Genomic DNA, 24,231 nt, shown 5'->3' with positions numbered 1-24,231 from the left:
CATTTAATGGGGGGGGGGGGGAATTGCATGTTCTCTCAATGTCTGCGTGAGTTTCCTCCCACAGTCCAAAGACGTGCAAATGAGGTGAATTGGAAATACAAAATTGTCTATGATTGTGTTTGACATTAAACTTGTGAACTGATGAATCTTGTGTAATGAGTAACTACCTGTTTCTGTCATGAATATAACCAAAGTGTAAAACATGACGTTAAAATCCTAATAAATAAATATTAATATTATTAATATATTAATCAATTAAATATTTAACTGTGGTCATGCATTAATGGTGGCCAATTTTCGCCACCTAGAGAAGGATTTTTTTTGGCCTTGTCATTTGGCTTTCATCTCGAAAATGAAAAAAAAAATCACATTTTAGTTCAGTTTCGAAACTTCTGTGTTGTCGAATTATTTTTAATCTTACAGCTGGGTCCTAATCCAAAACGGGCTCAGTCACCTCACAGCAAGAAGGTCCTGGGTTTGATCCCCAGGTGGGGCGGTCCGGGTCCTTTCTGTGTGGAGTTTGCATGTTGTCCGCGTGTCTGCGTGGGTTTCCTCCCACAGTCCAAAGACATACAAGTGAGGTGAATTGGAGATCACTGTGTTCAATATAACCTTGTGAACTGATGAATCTTGTGTAATGAGTAACTACCATTCCTGTCATGAATGTAACCAAAGTGTAAAACATGACGTTAAAATCCAAAGTCAACGTTTTAACTTAAACAGAAAGTTCACCTCTAAATATGTCTTTTTTATTTAAAAAGCATTTTTAAATGTTTATAAAGTTTGCTTGTGCAATTTTCCTTCTAGTTGTGGGTATGAGCTATAAATATAAGATATAAACCTATAGATATAAATCAGCCTGCATCAGACATCAGCTAAAAATAGTGCAGTTTATATACTGACCTACATGTGTTCTCATGTAACCCAGAAATCATGAAAATGACAAGAATCTATCTGTTGGTGAACTCACTTTCTGTTCTGAACTGAGCTAGGGTTTATGTGTAGGTTTATATATATAAAAAAGTGTGTTATTAAAAGTTTGCAGCTTTGTACCACACACACACACACACACACACACACACACACACACACACACACACACACACACACACACACACACACACACAGTGAGTGTCAGTCAGTCAGTCAGTCAGTGAGCAGATATGGCGGAGATTTGCTCGCTCAAATTCACATGTGCTTCCGGGTATTTACTCTCAGTTTGGGAGTTTCTGTGTTTCTTTTTCGGTGGAAACGTGACTGTATTTTAAACAAATGTACTCCGAAGTTGTGTTTTACAGTAAAATAATGACTTTTCTTGTATACTGTTGTATACTTTAGTGTCGTTCAGTCTAACAGACTCGTGTGTATTAGAAATGTCCAGATGTTAATCCGCGACCGCATCACTAATCCGAAAGATAAATCATGTCGCTTCTTGTGTAAAGTGGGTTTAGTTTTTCTCAGCTCGACATGAAACGTTTCTGTTTTATTCTGGGATATTTACTTTTGACGGAGTGTTCAGAAAATCTTCAAAAAGACCGAGAATATGGTGAGTTTTTCAACTTTGTAGCTCAAACTTCCTACCTACAGTGAAGTGATGTTTACCATCCACTCCATAGACATCTAACCATGTTTACACATGAAAGGTTGTTTATATCTTTATTATAGAACTTTATATGTACTTTATACACCTTGTAAAATACATACCTGATAATATGACTAAATACACACTTTTTTGTCATTTTATTATTTGTCACACCCCCTCTACCTTGTCAGTTATTATACATGAACCACCACAGGACCATGCTTGCACACCCAGCCCAGCTGTGACACTCACATTCCAGTGTGTTTTAGTATTAAATACACTGTATACACTATCTAAACCTTACTACACTTTACTACACGCTTCTATCTTTTATATAGCCAGTATTTATGTACATACTTTACAGAAGAAGTCGGACACATAATTATTGGCACTCTTGGTAAAGATGGGTACAAAAAGCTTTTATGCCTTGTGGTTTGATTAGCTGTGTCTAAAATATAAGAAAAATAAACCTTTAGTTTACATTTTCAGCATTTAGCAGACGCCTTTATCCAAAGCAACTTACATTACAGTTACAGTCTGAGCAGTTGAGGGTTAAAGGTCTTGCTCAAGGGCCCAACAGCAGCAACCTGGCAGTGGTGGGGCTTGAACCAGTGATCTGCTGATTACTAGTCCAGTTCCCTAACCACTAGGCTACTGCTTGCCCAGTTAAAGTAAATGTATTACAAGAGTACGGAAAGGAACATGTCACATGTTTAGACACCATTGCATCTAGTATTCTTTCCTTTGTGTAGAAATTTTAAGAGATCTATTTTAAATCTCCTGGTACTTTATGAAATTGTAGATACCATGTAACCTAACATTGTTCCTGGGGTTCATTTATGAAACATCCTGAAAACTCAGCAGGTCTTCCTTGATACTTAGCTGTACAGTGGACCCTTGACTTACGAATTTAATTGGTTCCGAAGGGCTGTTCTTAAGTCAAAATGTTCGTTAGTTAAATCTATTTTTCCCATAAGAAATAATGTAAATAGAATTAATCCGTGCCAGACCTCCCAAACCCCCCTTACCTAACCTTTCTAATGTCTTAAATGGTCTTTTTTGTTATAAATACAAGTATATTTTCCCTTAAATCTTAAATTATATAATAGATATTCCTGTAATAAATAATAATAAACAGTAATACACAGTAGTACTGTACATACAACATTCACATTTCAGTGCAGTACGTGTGCTGTACCATACACCATAATAAATTTCCTTCTGTTTTATATAAAATGTATCTACCAGAAACAACAATAACTCTCATATTTCTCTATTATTCCCTTCTTTATTTCAATAGTGTTGTATTTTGTAGGTGTAATTGCACGAAGGAAAGAATACTTTACTCAGCGACTTCCTTCTTCTCTCTTACTCACTCTCCCCTCTGTCTGATACACAGTGACAGCTATTGGCAGGAGTAATTATACTGTACAACAACAAATAGTGATAGATTTGTTCATTTTCTCAGCACTGAGCTTCCACTGCAAAATCTTTGAGGCCATTTTAATATTGAATTTTACAAAATATAAAGAAAACACCGAAAAAACACCGTCCGCTGTCCGAATGTTCGCTCACTGTATGTATATATAGATAGATAGATAGATAGATAGATAGATAGATAGATAGATAGATAGATAGATAGAGAGAGAGAGAGATGGTCGTGTTTTGCAAATTTCATTTCGTAATCCGAAATTTGTTTGTACGTTAAGTTGAAAAAGATCGTTCGTAACCCAAGATGTTTCTATGGTAAACCGTTCGTAACTCAAGGGTCCACTGCATATGGTTCGCTTTTGTACAACCATCCTTTTTGCCAATACTATCTTGTTTGACAACAAAAAACTTTTATCTAAGATGTTTATCTCATCTCACTCACTTTCTTAACCGCTTATCCAATTATGTTGCTGGGGGTGCTGGAGCCTATTCCAGCTTTTCAATGGGTGCAAGGCACACAGTAACACCCTGGACGGGGCGCCAGTCCATCGCAGGGCAGACACACAAACAGACACAGACCCATTCACCTATAGGGCAATTCAGTGTCTCCAATTAACCTGACTACATGTTTTTGGACTGTGGAAGGAAACAAGAGGGCCCGGAGGAAACCCACGCAGACACAGGGAGAACATGCAAACTCCACACAGAAAGGACCCAGACCGCCCCGCCTGGGGATCGAACCCAGAACCTTCTTGATGTGAGGCAACAGTCTCATCAGTCCAAGTTCCTCTTACCTCCAGCAAACTTTAGGTGCTAATGTTTGTAACTGGAAGACAAACAAATGTACATTTTTATAATTAGACGAAAACATGGTTTTTAAATAGCAGTGTGTGGCCTGGATGCGGTGTCTCATTAGATCATATGTGCATTCAGAGACCCAAAGTTCTATTATCTTATGCGAAATGTGCATCTCTCCTTTTCCAGGCAGTTCCTTTATAGCTTTACCCTATTGCTCTAACAGTGGTTATTACCTTTTCCAGGGTTTCTTGTACCACATGTACTGTATAGTTTATAATGGTCAGCACAATTTTGTCATATTTATTTGTGTTTTCTTCCATTCTCATGACGATTACTGTTCATGCTGATGAATGAATAAAGGAATTGGGGCTCTATGTCACTTCATATTTATAAACCAGTAAAACCTTGATAAACCCTCAGGCTAACTTAAATAAAAAATTAACAAATGTTTAACCCATTATTTTGGGAGCCATTAATTCAAGAGTCGACTGTATATTTATCTAATACAGATCACCCAGCCCTAGATCTATATAACAATAAACAATTATAGTTATAAACAATACGACCTAAAGTATTTGGACATTCCTCTGAATTTCAGAATGACCTGACTTCACAAATGCACTTTTAACTAAATGTGCACAAATTATAACAGACACACTTCAGACACTTGTGGAAAGCCTTTCCAGAGACATGAAGGCTGTTGTATTTATGCCCACGGTATTGGATTGGGATGCCCAACAAGCATATAGTTAGGTGTCCACACACTTTTAGCCATATAGTTTATATGATGTGCTAATATGTATTCTGGTTTTCATGTTTTCTATTTCATTTAGATCACTTAAAGTCATTGCTGTCAGACTTTGATGTGCTGAACCTCTCCAATCTGCAGCATCACTCAGTAAAGAAGAGAGATGTGGAGAATCACATGCATGCAGAGAGACTCCTCACTTTCACAGCCTTACACAAGTGAGTGAAGAGGAGAGCCCATTATGCTCCTGTAAAACCAGGCATTGTACTTTTGTTAGGGTTATCTGCCTACAAAGAAAATAAGTGCCACAGTTTAAAAGGGTTCATTTTATTAAGCCTATAATGTTAATACAGCATCATTAATTAGCCATATCTAAAAGTATTGAAGCAAATATCTGTATTGAAATAGACACATTACTGTTTATCTGTCCTGTTGGGTTTGCAGACACTTTAGGATCTACCTGTCCACCAACACTGAGCTGTTCACCAATGACTTTAATGCTGTGGTGGTGGATAAGGATGGTACACACAAGACCTATGACGTCCAGAGGCAGAATTTCTTCACCGGCCATGTCATTGGTAGTATTCCGCTTAAATTGTGAATGATTCTTTACAAGTAATTTTCACAACCTGTGATTCGTATTTTTCATCAAGGACCAAAAAAGAAAAAAACTATCTGATTAAAAACTTAATAAATAAAAAAACAACACAAATGTCAACAATTTACCTTAGTACGTTGGTTCAAAAAGTTTCCGCACTTATTTAAACTCTATTTAAAAAATAGTCTAATTTTAAAAACAAATGACATCACTTTTCTACAGTCACCTTTTGATCCATTTTTCCCAGCGTCAAACCAGCTTTTTAATGCCATCAGCAAAAAATGTTTTTGGTTGAGCGTGTAGCCACTGATGCAGTGCTGCTTTCACATCATCATCATCACATGAAAACCTTCTTCCCCTTAAAGCTTCTTTGAGCGTCCAAAAAGGTGGAAATCAGATGACGCTAAATCTGGACTATAAGCTCTCTCAGTCTCTCACAACCAATTACTACTCCTCACGTCCTCACCGTTTCCAACCAAAGTATGAAAGTTTTTTGAAGATCCCTCGTAGTTTTTGGTATTTTGTAAAGCCAGTTGTCTTTTTGAATGCATAATGTGAAACAAACTGAGTCAGTGTGCTCTCAGTGCCGGTCCCAAGCCTGTATAAAATTAAGGAGGGTTGAATCAGGAAAGACATCCAGCATAAAACAGTGCCAAATCGGATGAATGATCCACTGTGGCAACCCTAAATTGTCTGAGAAACCAAAAGAAAATTTATGTGTCTTTGTATGACCCAGCCGTTTTTTTGAAAACCCACAAATTTGTAAGCGTTGCGAAGGTATACGTTCTAATTATTCATTTATTAAGAAATAAACAGCTGTGGAAATCCCAAGATAGTCGAGGCATACACATCTCAACTGTATGTGAACTTTTAATTGTTTCTGTGTGGATGAAAAAGTAGACTGCATACCGTTTGCCATCATTATTTCTGATTGAGTGAAGTTAAGCCATTGTGTTATGTTGTGGGCTGTTAGCTCTTAATACCCTCTGCTTACAGGGGAGGAGAACTCACGAGTACAAGCACACATTGATGATAACGACTTTACTGCCCACATTTTGACTGATGAAGCAGAGTACAACATAGAGGTTAGTGAGACAACATTTTTACCCTGACTTCAATTGTTTAAAATATTTCTTTTAAAGTTAAGACCTTATTTAAACCACACCTACACTCTGCTTTATTTTATTTCATTTCATTTTACCATTGTTTTATCCTGGTCAGGGCCACTGTGGTTCTGGTTTCTACTGTATCACTGGGCGCGATGCTGTAACACATGCTGAAAAGGACGCCAATCCATCGCGAAGCCTCAGCCATGTCAGCCCCCCTCCCTCAGACATAGCCAATCATGTCTGTATATAGACACCCAATCAGCCAATTGCACTGGTGGGGATTCGAACCCTGAATTCTAGCGAAAATGGGTTAGCGTTATTTACTGCTGCACTACCCCTCTGTTTTACAACATTTAAAAATAGTAACTAATAACCCGACTGAACCGGTTATCAGGAGGCGCAGTGGTAAAAACACACACTGGAACCAGAGCTGGGATCTCAAATCTTAGCTCTGCCTGCCGTCTAGGCTGAGCGGCCACATGAGCAACGATTGGCCTGTTGTTCAGATATGGGTGGGATTAAGCCGGATGGGGTCTCTCTCTCATAACTAATGCAATTACGACCTCTGCTAGCTGATTGATGGCACCTGCACAGAGATGAGAAAAGAGTGCTGTCAGGGTGTGTCTCTCCGTACACAGTGCTGAGCTGCACTACACTCGTCAAAGTGTGGGTGACGAGATGCATACGGCTGCTGCCCATGTGTCGGAGGGGGCGTGGGTTAGCTTTGTTCTCCTCAATCAGAGCAGGAATTGGCATTGGTGGAGAGGAAGCATGACTCAATTGGGCAGTTAGACTTGCTAAAAAGGGAGAAAAAAGGGAGAAAATGCATTAGAAAAAAAACACCTTCTGATTCTTCTTTGGATGTGTTCTATATTTGGTGTAGCCTCTGTGGAGGTTCACTGAAGGCCCTTCAGATGACCGCTTGCTGGTGTATCGCTCAGAGGATATCCGGAACGTGACTCGCCTTGCTGCTTCTAAAGTGTGTGGTTACGTCACAGCTGAGGCCAGTCAGCTCCTGCCTGAGAATATACGTACAGTCGTGACATCAGAGGAAGAAAAACAGGAGAATGATGGTAAGTGATGTAGAACTAAAAAAGTAATAACACTAAGAATTAACCGATGAATCACAAACTCCTGCCTGTAAAACACTTCACTCTGGTCTGTTATGAGGTTAAATCTTTGCCATGTGTCCATGTGCTGTTTTCTCTGGGTGCGTTATTTTTTTAGCCTTTCAAAACATTTTTAAAGGTTAATGGGCCACTCTAAATTGCCCCTACACCACTGCGATACCCCTAAGCCACCAAAACGCAGCATTTCCTTCATTTATTATCAATAAGTGCATCATCCTTATCAGGGCTGTAGTGGGTCCAGATCTATCTAATTCACACAAGACATGAATACATCCTGGACAGGAGGCTAATTAAATAATTAATTGAATTATTAGACACTAATTCATTGACATGTACCTAAGGTGTACATTTTTGGAGGTGGTAGGAAAAAGGGTACCTGGTAAAAGACCACATGAACACCTGACCAAGTTCACAAACGCTGACCAAGGACGAGATTTGAAAACAGGTCCCCAGGACCTATGTTGATATGTGGCACCCGGCAGTCATTCTGTTCATATTCCATGTTCATAATTTTCACAGTTTTTGTAAGTTACAGTAAACATTAATACATCTAAAACATGTTACACAATACAATGTGGATTTTAAAGTGTTGGAACCTTTCTGGACACACGACAGCCATTGGTCTGGGAGAGTAAAAGCTCGCAAATTTTTAGAAAATGGCCCTATGTTTTCGAGCAGGTCACTGTCTACCTACAATTACATGAGTTTGCAAATGGCTGGGACTGCTTCCACCCCCTACTGACTGAGAAGACAGGAATGCCATCCCTCCCACACAGAGAGAGCTCCCTGCCACAGAAAGCCTTGTGGCTTTACTGTGGGTCTAACCAGAGCGGTTTAAGTCCTTAATAGTTTGTAGACACTGATGATGATGATTGTCAGACAGAATTTTTTACTGATTTTTGATGCAAAAGAAATACAGGATACAAAAAGTATACAAAGTCGAAAACAGGACATAATTAATGACACTTTGTTTAGTTTGAAACAAAGGACAAACCTCAGACATACCTGTGAATAAGTACAAAGTATACTCAACTGTCCCCATTATGTCAGTGCTTACATGACTTGAATTAACCAATGAATAGTGGCTTTGATGTTTTAAAAGGCCGGTTTCAGTCCCTGTTCCTTGTTCACTATGACTTTGCAAAAACTAAACTAGAGCTCTTTGGCAGTGCATACCAAAGGTATGTTTATAGATGTGAAACATGGTGGAGGATCCATAATGTTGTGGGGCTGCTTTGCTGCCTCTGAGACTGCAGGCTATGAGTGGGTTACAGAAACAATGAAAATCAGAGGATTGTCAGAGCGTTTTAAGGCCAAATGTGCTCCAAAATATAAGAAAAACAGGTTTGAGTTGAACAAAATGTGTCCTGCAGCTTTATAGTGAGCCAAAGCTCACATCCATAAGTACACATGCTTTTTAACTGACCAGCAATGAGTCTTGATCTCACAACAGTTGAATCTTTAATCTGCTTTTGGGAAAAGGAACCCTGCAAACATTTAAACACTCGGGAAAATTGCAGTGGATTTGCACTGTCATTGTTGCCAAAGGTTGTGCAATCAAGTATTAGTGAAGGGAGTATTTAATCCTGTCCATTTCATATACTATGTTTCTCTTTTATTTCTTTTTTGAAATGACTGCATGTATGTTGACAGGTCATTTTTTTGTTGAATGTATTTGAACATGCTATTACAATATTCTATCATTTATACTAAATAATCCAGAGTGTCAATAATTCAATAATAATTCACAACTATACACTTATCAGCCATAACATTAAAACCACCCCCTTGTTTCTACACTCACTATCCATTTTATCAGCTCCATTTACCATATAGAAGCACTTTGTAGTTCTACAATTACTGACTGTAGTCCATCTGTTTCTCTACATACCTTTTTAACCTGCTTTCACCCTGTTCTTTAATAGTCAGGACCCCCACAGGACCACTACAGAGCAGGTATTATTTGGGTGGTGGATCATTCTCAGCACTGCAGTGACACTGACATGGTGGTGGTGTGTTAGTGTGTGTTGTGCTGGTAAGAGTGGATCAGACACAGCAGCGCTGCTGGAGTTTTTAAATACCGTGTCCACTCACTGTCCACTCTATCAGACATTCCTACCTGGTTGGTCCACCTTGTAGATGTAAAGTCAGAGACGATCGCTCATCTATTGCTGCTGTTTGAGTCGATCATCTTCTAGACCTTCATCAGTGGTCACAGGACGCTGCCCATGGGGCGCTGTTGGCTGGATATTTTTGGTTGGTGGACTATTCTCAGTCCAGCAGTGACAGTGAGGTGTTTAAAAACTCCATCAGAGCTGCTGTGTCTGATCCACTAATACCAGCACAACACACACTAACACACCACCACCATGTCAGTGTCACTGCAGTGCTGAGAATGATCCACCACCCAAATAATACCTACTCTGTGGTGGTCCTGTGGGGGTCCTGACCATTGAAGAACAGTATGAAAGGGGGCTAAAAAAGTATGTAGAGAAATAGATGGACTACAGTCAGTAATTGTAGAACTACAAAGTGCTCCTATATGGTAAGTGGAGCCTGATCGGTGTATATTGTGGCAAGCGACCAGCTCACCGTAAATTTTTTGGTTTGGGCCATGCACATTTTAGCTCTCAGCTCTGTGGATATGAGGGCTCAGCAGTGCTCCTGTCCCCATTGTGTTACTTCATTATTTATGGAGGCTAAATTAGATCTGGCTGTTACAGCACAGAGAACTAATGATCTGTCCGAGGGGTTTGGGTGAGAACTGCACCGAGGGAGGATGAATTTAGGAGAGGATTAGTGTTTAGTGTTTTTAAATGCTGATGAGCTGATTCACTTGCTGAAGTAAACCTGGATGGTGTCCTGAGTCTGCAGTTTTAAAGAGGGCTATTTAATTGTTGGTAATTTTTCAAATAATAAGTGAACTTTGGTGGGAAATAAGTAAGCATAGTTTTGAAATAACGTATCGTCTATGTGTATAGCTTCTTGGAAATGCTCTCTCTACAGTCTATATCTCTGTTCTGGTGGCTTGGTGAGCACGTCCATTATTATTAATTCCCTTACAGAGCTAGATCAGATCACTAAATGCATTCAGTGCAGTAAAAGGCCCCGTGATGGATTGGCATCCAGGGTGATTCCAAGGAAACCGGACATTAAATATAAAATCATATTAAAATGTGTACATTTGCCATCAAGATAGGAGATAATGTGATGTGAGTGACTGCTAGTTTTTTGTTAGCTATTCTATTTATGCATTTTCTCTTTTTCTCCCCATTAACTCGTAGTCAGTTCATCTTCCGCTGCTGGAGACTCCGGTGGTGTCCAGGAAGGGTCATTTTGCCTGCCTTACGCTCCCTCTGACGTGTGCGCAGTCCACAACCCTTCCTATTTACTCTCATCTTAGGTGAATTTGTGCATAGAGAGCCACATCATCATCTTCACAGTCTGGCTACTAACAATAATTTTTGCACAGCGTTGAAGATCCCACCCATTTTTCTGTCCAGTCTTTTCCCACCTGGCAGACTTTAATAGCCAATTTTGTCTGCTGCAGGCATAGCCAACTAAGCCCACTAGGGGGCACCCAGTAGCAGTTCTGAGTTTTAAACTCTGGGACCGGCTAGTTTGAGTTAGTCTCATGGCTGACCTCCTGAAATAGTGATAAAGACATAAAATCCAGTAAACTGCTGTTTCACAGGTGGGAGGGAGAGAATGGCAGGACTGGTTCAAACTGGCAGGAGGGCTACGGTAACTCTAACTTTGAGGTGCATGGACCACAGCAGCAGAGGACCACAATGGGGTCCAAACTCTATCTCTGCACATTGTGAGTGATCAGAAAATATAATAATTGTTTTTGGTTTTGTTTGCCCAGAGCACTTGAGAACAAAGAGGCTGGCAGTGGATCACAGTGAGAACACATGCCCTTTGCTCTTGGTGGCAGACTATCGCTTCTTCAGAGACATGGGTCGCATGGAGGAGAGCACTACCATCAACTACTTGGTGAGAGCAAGTCTTCTTGTAGCAATTAATATCAGCATGTTACAGAAATAAACTGTGCATGCTTTACTAATAGCTATAGGCTTGCATTATGTTGCCCTCTGTGAATTGAGTAATGGATGTTTACTGATGTTCCTGCAGATTGAGCTGATTGACCGGGTAGACGACATCTACAGAAACACGTCTTGGGATGACGAGTTTAAGGGCTATGGTGTTCAGATCCAGCAGGTGTGTCCATGTGTTGTGAGCTATTCTTCATGGGTATTATTTAATGCCTTCGTAGGAAACTGAACTGTTATTTTTAATGTCGACAGATTCTGATTCTGAAAGCCCCTACTAAAGTGGAAGGCAAACAGACACACTTCAACATGGAGGGCAGTCCAGTGAAGGACAAAGACATTTGGGATGTAAAAAGGCTGTTGGAAGTAAGAGGGAATTTTACCACATGAGCTTGTCACACACAATATGTACTGTAGTATCACATCTTTTTGATGTGTCTAATATAACAGTTAGATTGGTATTATTAGTGCTTTAGGCTGCCTTAAGCCTTTATAACTTTAAAAACGTTAATAATCAAGGTTCAGAAGAAGCATGTTTAAACTTTTAGTATACTGTATCAGTTGTATTACCAAGGTCCAGTAGCAATGTATTTTATAAAAACTTTTCTTAAATCACAGTACATGTCAGAAACTGTTCATTTATTAGGATTTAAACATCATGTTTCACACTCTTTGGTTGTATTCATGACTGGACAGGCAAGTACTGGTTACACAAGATTCATCAGTTTAAGTTTTTAACATCAAAAACAGTCACGGACAATTTTGTATCTCTAATTCACCTCACACGTCTTTGGACTGTGGTAGGAAACCAGAGCTCCTGGAGGAAACACACGCAGACACGGGGAGAACATGCAAACTCCACACAGAAAGGACCCAGACCACTTCACCTGGGAATTAAACTCAACAATGCTACCCACCGAGCCACCATGCCGCCCCATCACAATATATTGGCACAATATGTACTATAATAATTTGGTGCACTGCAGGGTAGTTTATATGTGATTTTAGGTGGAGTTTAACCTCTATATATTCTTTATTTGAGCTTTTCACATTGACGCACAAGAATTGAAGCTCTTGCCCAGCTAAAGTGCTCTAACACAAGCTTTAGTTATGGTAAATGATTTCTGTTTATGGCCTTTTTCAGAGGTATACAATTTTTCTTGTTTTTGCAGCAATTCAGTGTTGACATCGCAGAAAATGCTTCCAAAGTTTGTCTGGCTCACCTATTTACGTATCAGGACTTTGAGGAGGGAACACTAGGCCTTGCTTATGTCGCCCCAGCCAACGATGGTGCTCCAGGAGGCCTTTGTTCCAAGGGTGAGTATATGGTAGGGCTGGGCGATATATCGAGATTTTATAAAATATCGATATATTTTCATACGCGATATAAGATAAGACAATATCGCTTATATCGATATAGATGTTGCGTTCCAGTTAGGTCCGACAGTTTGTCTTTCTCTTCTCCCAGTTAGTCTCTGCACATGTTCACCTGCCCCGCCCCTCTCCCTCACTGAACACAACTCGCCCCTCCCCTCTCCCTCACTGAACACAACTCGCCCCGCCTCTCTCCCTCACTGAACACAACTCGCCCCGCCTCTCTCCCTCACTGAACACAACTCGCCCCGCCTCTCTCCCTCACTGAACACAACTCGCCCCTCCCCCACCGCCAATTATTTCTGTCGTCAGAACACATTTCTGTAAGTAAAACTCCCGTGATAGCATGGAGACGGTGGAGGAGCTGCTTAGTAAAAAGAATAATAATGGCTCAATTATTTGGAGATGGTTCAGATTCAAAGTGTCAGATGAACAGCAGAATAATGTATTCTGTAGAGAATTCCGAAAACAAGTCCAGACAAAAGGTTCCAGCTTCGTGTACCTTTGGTCATTCGTTTTTCACTTCAAATCCCAAAGTTGAAAAACAAGAAAACGAGTCGTTATTCGTTTCAAAAACCAATATTGGAAAACGGAAATACATACAAGGGCATGCACGCACTGACATGCATGTATTTACTTCATATATAAACAGTGTAAATCAAGCGAAAGTGTTATAAACAGTATTATAACGTAACGGTGCGTCTCCTGTTGTTCTGACTCTTGTGTTTGTATATGTGATGTGCATGTATCTGTAAAAAACATTATGGGGAGTGATTTCTGTACTGGATGTTGGACGTGGTCGTGTTAGTTTATACTGGATGATCGCCCGACGTCCGAGACTCATTTATTTATTTATCTTCTATTATAGTATTTCTAGTTCTTGCCCAATAAACAACCAAAAATTAATAAAATTGCATGAACTAACTCTGCAGTAAACAAGGAGCAAACAGCAATTAAACAACAAATAAAGCTGTTAAATAATAATAAAGTGCATGAAGCAGAACGCTGATTAAAATGCATTAAATGTTGTAATAGTTACACAGTAACATTAACGATTAGTTATACCTGTATTACAGAACTGAGTTCTATACAGTAAAAAAATATAAATGTAAATGTTGTGGCGACATATACATAAAATAATGTATAAAGTCCAAACATGTGAGGGGGGTTTAACGAGAACGCTATATTTAATGTCACACAAGCTCAGTGTAAAACAACAGAAGAACACGAGCACAGACGGAAACGATAAATTCCGACACCTTCCCTACACACTCGCTCCCTGCACCCTATAGTGCACTTAACATTCTTAAAGGGCCAGACAATATATTTGTAATTGCTATCCGGTATGTACCAGCATGCCTCTGAACGTTGAGGGAACGTTTGGGGGGGGAGCGTTGAGAAAACGTTGAGGGAGAACGTTGAGGGAACGTTCGTGGGGGAACGTTGAGGGAACGTTTGTGGGGGAACGTTGAGGGAACGTTTGTGGGGGAACGTTGGGGGAACGTTTGTGAAGGAATGTTGAGGGAACGTTCGTGGGGGAACGTTAGGGGGGGAACGTTGGGGGAACGTTTGTGTGCAAACGTTGGGGGAACGTTCGTGAAGGAACGTTGGAGAAACGTTCGGTGGGGAACATCGGGGGGAACGTTCGTGTGGAAACGTTGGGGGAACGTTCGTGAAGGAACATTGAGGGAACGTTCGTAAAGGAACGTTGGGGGAACGTTCGTGGGGAAACGTTGAGGGAACGTTTGTGTGGAAACGTTGGGGGAACGTTTGTGAAGGAACGTTGGGGGAATGTTCGGGGGGGACGTTGGGGGAACATTCGCGAAGGAACGTTGAGGGAATGTTCGTGTGGAACGTTGAGGGAACGTTCGGGGGGAACCTTTGGGGGGGAACGTTGAGGGAACGTTTGGGTAGATTGTTGGGAATGGTTGGGTGAATTGTTGAGGTAATGGTTGGGTGGATCGTTGAGAAAATGTTTGGGTTTTCAACAATTCACCCAACCATTCCCTCAACATTCCACCCAAACGTTCCCTCAACATTCCACCCAAACGTTCCCTTAACGATCCACCCGAATGTTCCCTCAACAATTCACCCAACCATTCCCTTAACAATCCACCCAACCATTCCCTCAACAATTCACCCAAACGTTCCCTTAACAATCCACCCAAACGTTCCCTCAACAATTCACCCAAACGTTCCCTCAACATTCCACCCAAACGTTCCCTTAACAATCCACACAACCATTCCCTCAACAATTCACCCAAACGTTCCCTCAACATTCCACCCAAACGTTCCCTTAACGATCCACCCGAATGTTCCCTCAACAATTCACCCAACCATTCCCTTAACAATCCACCCAAACGTTCCCTCAACAATTCACCCAAACGTTCCCTTTACGATCCACCCAAACGTTCCCTCAACAATTCACCCAAACGTTCCCTCAACAATTCACCCAAACGTTCCCTCAACGATTCACCCAAACGTTCCCTCAACGATCCACCCAAACGTTCCCTTAACGATCCACCCAAACGTTCCCTTAACAATCCACCCAAACGTTCCCTCAACAATTCACCCAAACGTTCCCTCAACAATTCACCCAAACGTTCCCTCAACAATTCACCCAAACGTTCCCTCAACGATCCACTCAAACGTTCCCTTAACAATTCACCCAAACGTTTCCTCAACAATTCACCCAAACATTCCCAACAATCTAGCCAAAAATTCCCTCAACTGTTGAGAAAACGTTTGGATGGATTTTTGAAAAAAAGCTTAAAAATAGTTCTTGTGTGAAGCTTCCCCAGCATGAATTTTAATAAAAGTGCCTGTAAAAAATTTGGAACATGTAGCTTTGTCTCAGAAGTGTCTTTTTGTTATGACCTTATGGGATAAAAAAATATCGAGATATATATCGTATATCGCTGTTCAGCGAAAAAATATCGAGATATTATTTTTGATCCATATCGCCCACCCCTTGTATATGGCACCAAAAACCATGTTTCAAGAACGTTTGTTTATAATCAGTGTTCAAAGTCCAGGTACAAAATTTTATCCAAAGCTACTTACAGTACTGCAACAGTATACTGTCTAAGTAATTTAGGCTTAAGTGAAGTAGTAATTAAGTGGTAATTTTTGAGTAAATACAGCCACCAAGTTTTGCTTAATACGTTTTCTATCTGCTCTGCTGACACTGTTTGACTTTGCTTGTTTTTAAGGGTCCCCTCAGACAGGAAATGACCAGCGTACCATATACCTGAACACAGGGTTAACCAGCACCAAGAATTATGGGAAGACTATTTTGACTAAGGTGAGTTTACACATCAGGTATCTATGCTCATAAACTACACATGCCTAAAATAATCATAAATATGATAAACTCTATTTCTTAAATCTAAAGGAAGCTGATTTAGTGACCACTCATGAGCTCGGGCACAACTTTGGGGCCATTCATGACCGAGATGACATACCAGACTGTGCTCCCAGCGAGGACAATGGGGGCAAATATGTCATGTACCCCATCGCTGTGAGTGGAGACCACTCCAATAATAAGGTAATGTTTCTGTTATTAAATAGAGAGTTTTCAACAAACACAGTTTTGCAGCCTGCTATCAAACCCACAAAATAACAAGTACACTACATGACCAAATGTATATAGACAACCCTTCTAATGATGGTTTAGGTGTGTCAGCCACACTCATTGCAAACAATGAACATAATAGATAATAGATTCTGTTATTTTCATCAACTGCTTCATCCTGACCAGGGTTTCAGGTTTGTTTTCATTAGGAAACACTATATGAAAGGCAGAATTACCCTGGACAGGGTGGCAATCCATTGCAGGGCTTTGACAATCCCCTCTCAGACATAGCCAGTCATGTCTGTGTAGACACCTGGCTACGGCTAGAAGCACTGAGAATCGAACCCGTATCTCATCGGTTGTGGGCTAGTGTTATAGTCTTAACAGGGTTGCCATTCAAAAAAATCCATGGAGTCTTAATAAACTAGACCATGTTATATATTCATTTATTCATCTTTAGTAACTATGTCATCCTGATTAAAAGGTTGTGGTGAGTTCAGTGCAATTCAGAATCATCATGCAGGTTTAAGGCAGGATTACCAGGGCACAATAACACTGTACACATAGATACTGAGCTAGAAATAAATAAATGCTTGTTTATTTGACTGTGTTTTGATGATCTCGATGTATTATTGTGCTGTTCACAGTTGTTTTCCAACTGCAGTAAGAAGTCGATAGTGATGAGGCTGAGGCACAAGCGCCCGTCCTGCTTCAGGCAGAGGAACAGTAATGTGTGTGGAAACTCGAGGGTGGAGGAGGGAGAGGAGTGCGATCCTGGCCTGGTGCACCTTCACACTGATCCATGCTGTACCTCTGACTGCAAGCTGCGTCCTAACAAACAGTGCAGGTACAGCGCCCTCATGTGGCTGCTCCACAAAACGTCGTTTTGGCATTTTACAAAGCACTGGCTCTTCAGCTTTTTATCAGCTGGGCTGCAACACTTGCTTAAAATCAGTCTCACAGGCTGCACACACGCATTAATACATAGGAATAATAAGCCTGCAGCATATGGGGTAGACTTCAAAAGGTCTTTGGGCCACAGGTTAAGAATCTCTGCTCTGTTAGCTAAAAATAAATATGTAAATAGTAAACTCTGGATGTAGATATGTCTATTTCTTAACACTGAAGCAGGAGTACATTAAACATGTAAGACACCACCATGATACAACCATGGGACCCACATATTTATCGCTCTGTAAAGTAGTTCTGTCTCAGAGTAGAACTTATACAGACTTAAATTATATATGAATTATATAGACGTAAAACTTCTGAACTGTGTTTTGCTTAAATATTTATTGAATTCCCCTACAACCACCCTAAGTTTCCTATTATACGCATATTTTTATGCAAGCATGTTCCTTTGTGTTAATACTGAAAAACATGTTCAAATAGTCATTTGCAGTAGATAAATATAAGAATGAAAAACACAGCAGTGTCTTGAGTTCTGGGGGTTTGAATCCTGAATACACTAGGTGTATGGCATTATATGATCTTATCCATTAAAGGGACACAGATCCCCTTTGTGCCAGTCCCAGCGAAGATAAATCAGAGGGTTGCATCAGGAAGGGTTTTCAGCATTGAGGGACTGATTGATTCTATATGGTGCTAAAAATAATAGTAATTATTTATTACTAAATAATAATAATAATTAATAAATGATCTCAGTTATATGCAGGGAATGAAACTATGTACAATGAGTGTATGCTGACGCTGTCTCTCTTTGTTCTGTGTGCAGTGATAGGAATAGTGCTTGTTGCAAAAACTGCATGTTTGAGAAGGCTGGTAAGCAGTGCCAGGAGCCCATCACTGCCACCTGTAAGGACATGTCTTACTGCACAGGTGAGCTTCTGGGCAATAGCACCACTAAGATTTGAACTTGGATTTCAGCTGTGATGAGCTAGCACAATAGACCGCTGTGCCACATGAGACCAATTCAATTTTTAGTTCTTTGTTAAGGAAAATGGACGTATCAATATTTGATTTTCCTTAAAAAAGATCCAAACATATAGATACTGGAATTGCATTACATTTGCAAAAACAATGAACATTTGGAAAATAGAAAAATATGAACCCTTGAAGTTTTTCTATATAAAGAATTGCTTCTAATAGTAGTTTAGAATTGTTATTGTAATCGTATTTATTATTTTATATTTGGACAGGTAACAGCAGTGAGTGCCCACCTCCAGGTAACCTCCCCGATAACACCAGCTGTGTGGACAGTGGACAGTGTCTGAACGGAGAGTGTATACCCTTCTGTGAGGTGATCGTCAATCTGCAGTCATGTGCTTGCAATGGTTTGCAATATTCTCTTCATGATTCTATGTTCAATCATATTCGTTATGATTTGTTTTGAAAAGTTTTGCACTTAATGTGATAAGTTCTAACATTTTAATAAATCATCAAGAACCCAGTAGTACAAAAACACTTATGAGTTGTTTTTTTTTTTTTCTGGATTGTCATCATGTAAGGTCATTGCTCATTTGGATTAGAATGAACCCAACAAGAATTAATTAATACATTACTCCACAGACACAAACAGCTCATGTATGGTTTGCTGCCGCAGTAAGAACAATGTTTGCTCCCCATACCAGGACAATGAAGGGAACTTTTTATACCTGAGAAAAGGCAAACCGTGCACTGTTGGCTTCTGTGATGGAGGGGTGAGTAACACACAAACACTCAACAATGTTTTACTTGTCTTCTGTCTACATCACTAACATGTACAGGGGTTGGACAAAATAACTGAAACACCTGTCATTTTAGTGTGGGAGGTTTCATGGCTAAATTGGACCAGTCTGGTGGCCAATCTTCATTAATTGCACATTGCACCAGTAAGAGCAGAGTGTGAAGGTTCAGTTAGCAGGGTAAGAGCACAGTTTTGCTCAAAATATTGCAATGCACACAACATTATGGGTGATATACCAGAGTTCAAATTGTTGGTGCACGTCTTGCTGGCGCATCTGTGACCAAGACAGCAAGTCTTTGTGATGTATCAAGAGCCACGGTATCCAGGGTAATGTCAGCATACCACCAAGAAGGACAAACCACATCCAACAGGATTAACTGTGGACGCAAGAGGAAGCTGTCTGAAAGGGATGTTCGGGTGCTAACCCGGATTGTATCCAAAAAACATAAAACCACGGCTGCCCAAATCACGGCAGAATTAAATGTGCACCTCAACTCTCCTGTTTCCACCAGAACTGTCCGTCGGGAGCTCCACAGGGTCAATATACACGGCCGGGCTGCTATAGCCAAACCTTTGGTCACTCGTGCCAATGCCAAACGTCGGTTTCAATGGTGCAAGGAGCGCAAAAGGAGGCCCTACACCATACTAATAAATTATTGTGGTCTAAAACCAGGTGTTTCAGTTATTTTGTCCAACCCCTGTAAATGCACATTTAAAGACAAAGTTCTATATATATTACAGTAGTTAGCCTGGGATCAGTGCAGGAATAGTGACAAGAACAACATCATTCTTATTGTAGGGGATTAATAGAATTAGAAAACAATGTTACAGGTGGCATGGTGACACAGCTGGTGGAGAGAGTGTCATACAGCACTAGGGTCCTAAAGACCTGGAGACCTGGGTTTTATGCTCACCTTTGGCTGTTTTCATTTTATTTTTTATATTTACAGCATTTAGCAGACGCTTTTATCCAAAGTTACTTGTTACTGAATACAATACAAGTAACTGAGGGTTAAGGATCTTGCTCTGGGGCTCAGCAGAGGCACCTTGTCAGTGGTGGGGCTTGTACCAGTGACTTCTGATTACCAGTCCAGTGCCTTAACCACTGACCTACCACTGTCGTCTGTGCTTGTTATGAGCTCTCCATGCCTGCATTGTTTTAATTTTTTTTTTTTTTTTTAGTGTCCTCTTACTTATGGCCCAGAACATGCCATCATGTGGATTGTCTGCTCTAAATTGCTCATAGGTAGAAGTTGGTAAATAAGTTCATTTTATAATTGTTATCCTAAGATGGACCATGTCCTGGGTGTACAGGGTGAGTCAAAATTATGTTAACACTTGAATGGCGGAAACCATTTATTCACAAAACATACTTCATATGTGTTTGATGATTTACAGGACAGTCTCAACCTGTTCGCCATCATGTTCAACACACAATAACCAGCGAGCAGCAGTACCATTTAAAGCCCGGACACACGTTTCGTGGGGAATAGATCCATTAGTGTTAACATAATTTTGACTCACCCTGTATTTCTCCTTTGTGTGGCTCAGGACCCACTGTAATCTTGGATGATGCGATTAATAAATATAAAAAGAGTTAATAAATAAACAAATAAAGAGATAATGAAAAAAGGAATGAACAAGAAATAATGATTATTGACGAGTTGTGCCCATTCAGGCCGATGACACTACTGAGACCCAGTGCATTATACTGCTGCATCAACTATTATCAATATCACTGGTTGTTGATTACTGGTTATTAATGGTCTTTTTAAACTTAAAACGAGGATTTGGGACATTGTGTTCATCTGGATCAGGCCCCTGTAATTACTGAACGGATGTTACTCTGTGTGATTGCAGGGTAAATGTATGAAGCAGGTGCAGGATGTTATTGAGAGGTTGTGGGATTTTATTGACAAGCTGAACATCAACACATTCAGTGAGTAATGAGTGCAGCACGGCCACATGAGGGTCAGACAGAAACATATTACTGTATCTGTTTTGATATTAAATGACACATATGTGTTAAACATGCTGTTAAAAGCCAAATAAATAAATAAATGACCACATGAGGGAGGCCATGTAAATGAATGTATACAGAGATGGTGATGAGGGTTTATTTTCTTTTCTCAGGAAAGTTTTTGGCTGATAATATTGTGGGCTCAGTGGTGGTTTTCTCCCTGTTCTTCTGGATTCCTCTCAGTATTCTAGTCCACTGTATGGTAAGTAGTCTTACACCAGCAGCCAGGGCGGCACGATGGCTAAGTGGGTAGCACTGTCGCCTCACAGCAAGAAGGTCCTGGGTTCGATCCCCAGGTGGGGCAGTCTGGGTCCTTCCTGTGTGGAGTTTGCATGTTCTCCCCGTGCCTGCGTGGGTTTACTCCGGGAGCTCCGGTTTCCTCCCACAGTCCAAAAACATGCAAGTAGGTGAATTGGAGATAAAAAATTGTCCATGACTGTGTTCTATATAACCTTGTGAACTGAAGAACCTTAAAGATAAACTACCGTTCCTGTCATGAATGTAACCAAAAGTGTAAAACATGAAGTTAAAATCCTAATAAACAAACAAACAAACACCAGCAGCCATGTTCATAACTACTCATTTATTTTACAAAGCCGTCTCTGCTACAGTAGGTTTATGTTAATTCGTATACCAAAGTCAGGAAGCAATATTACTTAATGTCCTGCAGGTATGATTAAAATACAGTACAGGATTTCATGAAGTGTGAAATGCTTAAAAAATGAAAAAAAGTATTATATTTATTCACTTTGATCTGTATTACATCTTTGATCTTAGGTTAAAAAGTTATTTTCTTCCATTATGCAATGCTACTAGGCCTTTAATGTTGTATTTTGCGATTCATAATGTGTTATATGTTTTCAGGCAGGCCAGTCCAGCACCCACACTCCCAGTTTAAATAGCCATGTCGTGGCTTTTTATCGTAATTTTTAAATAGGAAATTAAAAACTGAAGACTATCCTCATGCAACTGTCTGAGACAAAACATCAAGACTAAATGTTCACCTTGTAAACAATGGAGTGGGTGATTGGATAGCACAGTGGTCTAGTAGGCTATTCAGGTTCGAATCTTAACGGTGCCAGCAGATGGCAGGGCATCTTCACAGACATGATTGGCTAAGTGCACAAAAATCTTCGACATTATTTTTATAAAGTACTTAATCATGGTCAGGGTCACAGCAGGTCTGGTTTCACCTAGAAAGAATTATTTTGGACAGGGCGCCAATCCATCACAGGGCTTTGACCATATCCCTTCAGACATAGCCAATCATGTCTGTGTAGACGCCCTGCCGGCTGCTAGCACTGTTAAGATTAATAGACCACTGTGCTACCCAAGCATCCCCCTCCACTTTTTACGAGGTGAACTTTTAGTCTTTTAATATTTTGTCTCAAACAGTTGCTTGAGGTGCAACTTTTTAAAAAACTTGAATGTAAATCATTGTTTAGTTTGAACAACAAGTCAAAAGTCTGTTCATGTTCGTGTGTATCATGTTACACATACTATAACATGCTTTACCAATCAGAAATAAACTGCTACCAACTCCCACCACAACTACCATTAATTCCTGTTGGTGCCCAATCAGAATAGAAAACCTTATTGGTTTGTATGATTTGTGCAGTGAAATATTTACAAATGTCCTCATATTTACAGCACTTGCCTTTGATTTGCTTCTCTTTGTAGGATACGAAGTTGGACCAGCAGTATGAACTGAACACCAGATCACTATTTTCTCCCAGTGTAAGTATGAATCACAGTGGCATTGTCACAGTAATTTGGGCATCAAATTTATTTGCCCAGTCATGATTACCATCTGTGTGTGTGTTATTAGAATGCAGAAATGCTGAGCAGTCTGGATTTGGCCTCAATGCGTATCTTCAAGCCTGCCTCCGCCTCAGCGTTCTCTGCTGTCTCACGCTTCCCAACAAGCACCCCTTCTGTTGCGCTGGCTATGGGCAACCTGGCATCTCCTGCCCCTCTCCCACAGCCTTGCAATGAACTGCCACGTATGGACACCATCCAGGAGGACTCCAGCTATGATTCCCACCTGGACGAGCAGGTGCTGGAAGAGGATTTCACCACCCGTACAAATGCTGCCCGGTCCTTTGATGATCTCACTGATAACCATGAGAACGATCTGGAGAGATCGTTTAAGAGGATAGCACATGTGCAGAGCATACGCAAGGAGACCGAGTGCTGAATTTGGGTGTTTTATTAACCAAGAACAGCTTCTATAGTAAGAAAGTGTGAGTGGTGAAAGGGAATGAGCACTGCTTGTATAAGTGAATGTGGGATGCTGTTTATGTAACTGGTTCAAGAGCACTGAACTTCCACTGAGAACAAACTTTTCTGCTTTCTGTTTACATAGCACTCCATTTAAAGTAATAGTTGGGTTATAATTGCATTCACATACTCAATAGCCAATGTTTTTTTTTGGTTTTTTTACACTGGAGCTACACATTTAACTATATTTTAAAGGAAGTCTGCTCCACCTTAAATCTTTTACATGCCCAAAATTATCATCATTATTTTTGTGATTTCCCAACACTATCCTGGCAGGGGTCTGGTTTTCCTGGAAACACTGGGCGCAAAGCAGTAACACAGCCTCAAGAGGATGCCAATCCATTGCAAGGCCAGAGTAACCCCCCCCCCCCCCCCCCCCACCCCACATGGCCAAACATCTCTTTTCCTCCCCACCTTTCTTCCAATCTAGTGATCATTTTCCCTGATTGTATTTTACCGTATTTCACCTCTACTGCTGCAAACGTCCACTCCACTAACACATGCCCTCTTCAACATGTGTGCAGTAGCTGATCACTTCTTATCACCTGCATGAGGCGGGTTCATATAGAGATCCGTATTGCAATCCCTATCCATTGCAAGGCCTCAGTAAACCCCCATCATCATCTACAGACATAGCCAAACATGCCTGTCAGTAAATGCCTGACCAGCCAATAGCACTGCTGGGGATTTGAATCCTGGAACCCAGTGGTAGTGGGCTAGCACAGTTTACTGCTGCGCCACCCAAGCACCCCCAGATAAACCCAAATAAATCAGAAATTATATTTATTATATTTATTACGGTACAGTATCCAACAAGCTTGTGTTGGCTTTGTGCTGTAAAGCTTTGTA

The 24,231-nt window shown here is 40.5% G+C and overlaps 1 protein-coding gene across 1 annotated transcript; it reads left to right on the top strand.

Annotated features, from left to right (window-relative positions):
* Nucleotides 1–1,467: 1,467 nt before the first annotated feature.
* adam17b (ADAM metallopeptidase domain 17b) lies at nucleotides 1,468–23,327 on the top strand. The gene is made up of 19 exons (XM_063001419.1): nucleotides 1,468–1,546; nucleotides 4,645–4,777; nucleotides 5,004–5,137; nucleotides 6,154–6,242; nucleotides 7,150–7,339; nucleotides 11,265–11,392; nucleotides 11,531–11,617; nucleotides 11,704–11,814; nucleotides 12,621–12,765; nucleotides 16,035–16,126; nucleotides 16,217–16,369; nucleotides 17,044–17,243; nucleotides 18,132–18,235; nucleotides 18,556–18,690; nucleotides 18,926–19,056; nucleotides 20,943–21,021; nucleotides 21,216–21,304; nucleotides 22,783–22,839; nucleotides 22,931–23,327. Exons 1-19 carry the CDS (start codon nucleotides 1,468–1,470, stop codon nucleotides 23,297–23,299), a joined length of 2,505 nt encoding a protein of 834 aa, XP_062857489.1. The 3' UTR covers nucleotides 23,300–23,327.
* The last annotated feature ends 904 nt before the right edge of the window (nucleotides 23,328–24,231 follow it).

The sequence above is a fragment of the Trichomycterus rosablanca genome, chromosome 9 (genome assembly GCF_030014385.1).
Source record: "Trichomycterus rosablanca isolate fTriRos1 chromosome 9, fTriRos1.hap1, whole genome shotgun sequence".
NCBI classification, from domain to species: Eukaryota; Metazoa; Chordata; class Actinopteri; order Siluriformes; family Trichomycteridae; genus Trichomycterus; species Trichomycterus rosablanca.
This window is presented reverse-complemented; position numbering and strand designations above follow the sequence as displayed.